This window comes from Ipomoea nil, unplaced genomic scaffold (genome assembly GCF_001879475.1).
Source record: "Ipomoea nil cultivar Tokyo-kokei standard unplaced genomic scaffold, Asagao_1.1 scaffold0672, whole genome shotgun sequence".
Taxonomy (NCBI): Eukaryota; Viridiplantae; Streptophyta; class Magnoliopsida; order Solanales; family Convolvulaceae; genus Ipomoea; species Ipomoea nil.
The window spans coordinates 458,964-464,963 of NW_017617100.1; the positions used below are offsets into that span (position 1 = coordinate 458,964).

Here is a 6,000-nt window from a genome sequence, read left to right on the forward strand (position 1 = left end):
GTAATTCTATTCCTATCAACCAAACACTGAAATTTAAATTCCCACTTTATTCCCAGTAATTCAACTCCCATGGAATTACAATTCCTTTCCCACATAATTCCCCCCCCCCCCCCCCCCCCAACCAAACGCCCTGTAAGTAGGAGATGAAATACGAGAATAACATAATGTAATCACAAGGCTCTGTAATGATAAATTAGAAGAGTAACTAACTACCCTATGTGGGCATGTGTATCAGTGTATGGTTTTAAGTTTTAAGATAGTTTGTGAATTGTTTAATTATAATTCATCTGGGGAGAAGCTCTAATCTGTCTGACTTAATTGTGTCTTATAATCATATTTAAATATTCTTTCTTACTTCAATTACTCAAATAAGTGTGCCATTATTCCTGTAAAGTGCTAAGCATTTCTTTATTAGTATATCATCAAAATCTTCCATCAGGAAATAAGAATCCAACTTCCCAATAACCTCCAAAATTTTCACTCACTCTTTTTTTGCTGAGATTCTTTCAATCCCTATTGGTTTGTCATTTTCACCTACTTTAATTTATTCCCTTTCACTTGCCTTTATTTACCCTTAGCTTGTTCTCACCTGCTGTTTGTACCACAATCATTTCAACTTCTTCTTCTTCTCTCTGTCTCTCTTGCAAAAATAACCATGACTAAACACAAGTTGGATAAGAAAAACTTGTGTGCCTCACTGCTACTACTTGTACACTTGTTTCAGTACTCATCTTCACAGAAGTCCTGTCCAGAATGTGGGTCTATGAGAGTTCCATATCCCTTGAGCACAAATCCCACTTGTGGTAACACTCAGTATTCTATTCGTTGCGACCCTCACTCTCAGGAGCTCTATTTTGATGCCCTTAATGGCAGCTCGTATCTTATCCTCAAAATTATGGCTCCATTTCAGCGCATGGTGGTGCAGCCATCACCCTGGGTGTCGTCTGCTTCATGTGTAACTCAAGACATGCCAAAGAGTGAGGGGCTGTGGCTGAACCAATCACTTCCTTTTAGTGTCACTACTTCCAACACTGTTTTTCTGTTTAATTGTTCGCCAAGGCTCATGGTGTCACCTCTCAATTGCACTCCTTCTAGTCTTTGTCACAGATACCTTGAGAAAGTGGATGCAGCTCGTTCTCAGCAGTGTGCAAGCGGTCTGCGCCCCTGCTGCACCTTTGTTGCTGGTGGTATGCCATCTGCATATAAGATAAGGCTTCACAGCTCGGGCTGCAGAGCGTTTAGAAGCATCCTGCATTTGAACCCAACTGGGAAATGGGAGGAAGGATTGGAAATTCAATGGATTCCTCCATCTGAACCAAGCTGCACATCCCAGGCTGACTGCTCTGGGGCTTCTACATGTTTGCCTGCTGGTAAAAATGGCGTGTTTCGCTGTTTCTGCAACACAGGGAATTTCTGGAATCATAGCTCAGGAGTTTGCATGGTGAAGGAAAACTCTCCTCATCATGCCCACTCTAACTCTAACCTTGCCTTGAAGGTTTTGATTGGAGTGGGCAGTTTTTTTGTTGTAACAGTACTGGTGATGGCTGCAGCAATTTCAGTGAAAAGATTCTCTAACAACAAGCAGGTGAAGCTCGCCAAGGCAAGAAAGCAGATGCTGATGAAATCAAGCAGTAATGGTGCCTGCAGAATGTTTAGTCTGAAACAAGTGAAGAAAGCTACAAATGGATTCTCAAAAGATAGAATGCTGGGAAGTGGTGGTTTTGGAGAAGTTTACAAAGCCAAACTTGAAGATGGAAGCATTGTGGCAATCAAATCTGCAAAAGTTGGTAACTTGAGGAGCATGCAACAAGTACTTAATGAAGTAGGGATACTTTCTCAAGTCAATCACAGGAATCTGGTCAGGCTTTTGGGTTGCTGTGTTGAAGCTGAGCAGCCATTGCTGATCTATGAGTATATTTGCAATGGGACACTCCATGACCATATACATGGTAAATTCCCAAACTTTATGGACTGGAAAACAAGGCTAAAAGTTGCTTTTCAGACTGCACAAGCACTCGCCTATCTGCATTCAGCTGTTTATACTCCAATCTATCACAGAGATGTCAAGTCCACAAACATTCTTCTGGACAGGGAATTCAATGCAAAAGTTTCGGATTTTGGGCTTTCAAGATTGGCTCGCCCAGGGCTGAGTCATGTGTCTACCTGTGCTCAGGGAACAATGGGGTACTTAGATCCTGAGTACTACAGAAACTATCAGCTTACTGATAAGAGTGATGTTTACAGCTTCGGGGTTGTATTGCTTGAGCTTCTGACTTCCCAGAGAGCAATAGACTTCAGCCGAGGTGAAGACGAAGTGAACCTGGCTGTGTATGTCCTTGAGCGAGCCAAGAGCGGGTCAATCATGGAAGTGGTGGACAAACGTTTGTACGAGGAGGAGGAGGCTCCATCAACAGTGAAGGCTTTTGCAGAGCTTGCAGTAGCTTGCTTGAGGGAAAAGAAGGGAGACAGACCAGGCATGAAGGATGTTACTCAACAACTTCAGTGCATAGCAGAAGCAGTAGTGGATCAGGAAGAGGCTAGCTGTGTAGAGTGATCCAACTCCAGCATTGTTATTGTTTGTGGTCTTTGTCATGGCAGTAGAAATTAAAACAATATCTGATCAATAACTAGTAGTAGTAGTAGTTCTGATAACATGATTTCTCATCCATCATGTTGTTTCTGAGTGGCAAAGAAAAATTCTTCAGTGTGGCAGGCAATAAGCTAAGTGTGATCTTTGAATATTCATATAAAATAAAGAAACACCATTTGGGGTTTCTGGTTGTAGTGCTGGAAATCATGCCAAACACTTACATTTTATATTACATTATACATAGTGAAGCTATAAAGTGATGATTCAATTAAGTTTGGATATGAATGAGCTGAGTGGAGGATATAGAAAAAAACAAAAAACACTAGGATGGGAATCTGGGATTGGGTGCTTTACATTTATTTATGAGAAATTAAGTTTACCGTCACTATTCAAAGATCACTATGAGTGAAATTTATTTTGTGACCCTAGCTGCAGGGTTGGATTTTGGGTTATGCAAGTTACCCAACAGCACAGGGCCTCAAATTTTAGAGGACCCAATATTCAAACTTTACCTAGTTAGTTAAGAAATTTAATAAAAAATTACAATTAATCTTAAAAGACTCAATGGAAGAATGATAGAAATGCATGTATATAGTGTTTCATCTCTTGGGGTTTGAAGGTTCAAAACTTGATTGGTGTTCCAACTTTTTTAAAAAAAATTCTTTTGCCTTTCTCTTTGCGCACAACAACTTTTTACCACCTTATTATTATTACTAGTCTTTTCTATGCGTGAGGTGTAAAAACATATGCCCAATATTTTTATTTTTAAAAATAACTAACAATTTTTTACTAATTAAAATCTAAGTGAAATAAGATTTATTTATTATATTAATCCAATATATAATGAATATATAATGTTTTACAAATATTGTTATCATTAAAGAATATAAAAAAAGATATGGAGAATGCATGTGAATGGTAAAGATAATGGAAGTTATAACGGTAATGATATTTTTGTCCAAGAAATTGTATAGTACAACTCTAAAAATACAATTTACAAAATGGTTAGCATTAAAAACATGGACAAAAATGAGAGATATAACTTTGATTGAGACTTATTATTATTATTCCATAATATGTCTTTTGTCTTTCTCTTTGTGCACATCAACATTTTACCACCTTCTTATTATTATTATTATTATTATTATTATTATTATTAAAAAAATTAGAGTATTAATTTTAAAATTACTTTTTTCGTATGATTTCATTCTTCCAAAAAGGTTGAACCCCAATCTTATTTCGTATGACTTTATTTAATTCAAAATTCAAATTGAAATTAATACAGAGATTAATTCCGGACGAATTAAATCTCCAACTGTCTAGAAACGACTTTGATAGACCGAAGTTTCAGCCTTGCGCTGCTGTTCGGCCGCAGAATCAGAACGATGTCACCAAAAAAAAAAAAAAAAAAAAACCCACATGGGCGTTTTGTTCCTCGCCGCTAAAAGGGTATCCGTGGAAGCGTGGGAATAGTGCCTGATCATCAGTTAATTAGTGACGGCAATCATAATCGGAACGACGATGACGGCGACCAAGCTGGTAAGTTGCCTAGGTTGAATTTGGATAACTTCAAAGAGTTTTCGGCGCCGGAGTTGAAGCACCGGTTGTCTATGTGCAGGTCGAAGAAGCCTATGTTAGAGATCATCGTGGAAGAACCAGTTTATTCGAGATGATCATTGGATTACTAATTCACTTTTTTTTTTCTTTTTTTTTTTTTTTTTGGATTTTAGCAAAGAGGAAATTCAATTCATTCTTTATTTACTTTAAAAGTAGTTTATACAGAGCAGTTACTTTTTTTTTTTTTTTTTTTAGACAATACATTGAAAGACAATTTTGCCCTTTCCGTTTAAGATTAATTGGGGAGTTACACTTTTCCGGTCATATTTGACTGGCAATTTTGCCGGCATAATCAAAATTGAAAAAAATTGAATAGTTAAGATACTAATTAATAATTTTGAAAGTCGTGAGTTGCAATTAACAAGACCATAATAGTCAGTGAACCAAAATTGAAATTTACTCTTACCATAATTATATTTAGTAATTTATCATATCTAAAATACTTACTTTAATAATATTAACCATACCATAATTATTACTCAAATTATCAACTATACTTGAATTCAACAACTATGAATTTTTTAAAAAAATTATATACTATTATTTTTAAAAATATTTTAATATAATTAAGATTGTAACATTCAATATTAATATATATTGAGCATATATTTTTACACATCACGCATATAAAATATTAGTATATATAAATGTATACACCATATGCATTTGAATTTTAAAAATTTTTAATATGTCTCACATTTTGCGTTTGAATTTTTTATTATTTTTATTTTTTAAATTTGTCACATTTGACAAATCTATCTATACTTCTATACTATATATAAAAACAAAATCTTGAACTTTAACTTCTCGCCCAACATAGACGGAGCCAAGGGGGGGGGGGGGGGGGGGCGGGCAGGGGTCAGCTGCCCCCCCACCCCACCCCTACCCCACCCCATATATAATTTTTGTATGTATATATGTATACATAGTACATTTTTTAGTATTAGTATATAAAAACTGTTAATTATTAATAAAAAAAAAATGAGTTAGATTAGTTGGTAGAACATGCATTTGGTTATAATAAATGTTAGGGGTTCAAGTCTTATAGTTGTTAATATATTTTTACAGTTTTTTTTGGCTCTTTCCCTATGGTTTTAACACAGTTACGTTTTAATAGTTTTTTTTTTTTTTTTTTTTTAATATTTGATACATACATACATATATATATTCAAATTATTTTATCAAATTAATTATGTTTCATATTTTGTTATGAATATTATTATAAAGTTTCGATGTGTTTTATTTTTCGCACATATCCAATAATATTTACACCTATATTTCTTAGGTAATTTATTTATTTATTTTTAAATATCTCTTTTATTTTAATATTTCGCCTTTACTGAAAAAAATTTATGAATCCATCCCTATTTCCCCCCCCCCCCTCAACAGAATTCCTGGCTCCGTCCCTGCCGCCCAATTTCTAAAAAATCTCTCTTTCTAATAAAATATATTGTTTTTTACTTTCCTATTCGTACTATAATTCTAGGTTAAAATTCCTATTATAATATTATAAAATAGTGTAATACGATTCCTAATAGAATATATTGTTTCCTACTTTCCTATTCGTATTATAATTATACATTAAAATTCCTATTCGTAAAATAATAGGACAATCTATATATCTATAATTTAAAGTAAAATCTTCCTTCTAGCATTTTCCCGTCCAAACTCATTGTATTAGTCAAATTATTTAATTATGGTAACTACGAAATAATTAATGATGGTAATAGAAATCCTAGAAGAATATAGAATACAAGAATATTTAATTATGGTTATATTATTATTGTGCCTCA

General features: G+C 34.4%; 1 protein-coding gene across 1 annotated transcript; it reads left to right on the top strand.

Annotated features, from left to right (window-relative positions):
• The first annotated feature begins 418 nt into the window (after positions 1 to 418).
• Positions 419 to 2,794, top strand: LOC109174904 (wall-associated receptor kinase-like 20). The gene has a single exon (XM_019324144.1). It carries the CDS (start codon positions 656 to 658, stop codon positions 2,552 to 2,554), a length of 1,899 nt encoding a protein of 632 aa, XP_019179689.1. The 5' UTR covers positions 419 to 655; the 3' UTR covers positions 2,555 to 2,794.
• Positions 2,795 to 6,000: the final 3,206 nt, after the last annotated feature.

Bases quoted from the DNA above. Each gene is read 5' to 3' on its own strand.
- LOC109174904 (XM_019324144.1), top strand. From the start codon at position 656: ATGACTAAACACAAGTTGGATAAGAAAAACTTGTGTGCCTCACTGCTA.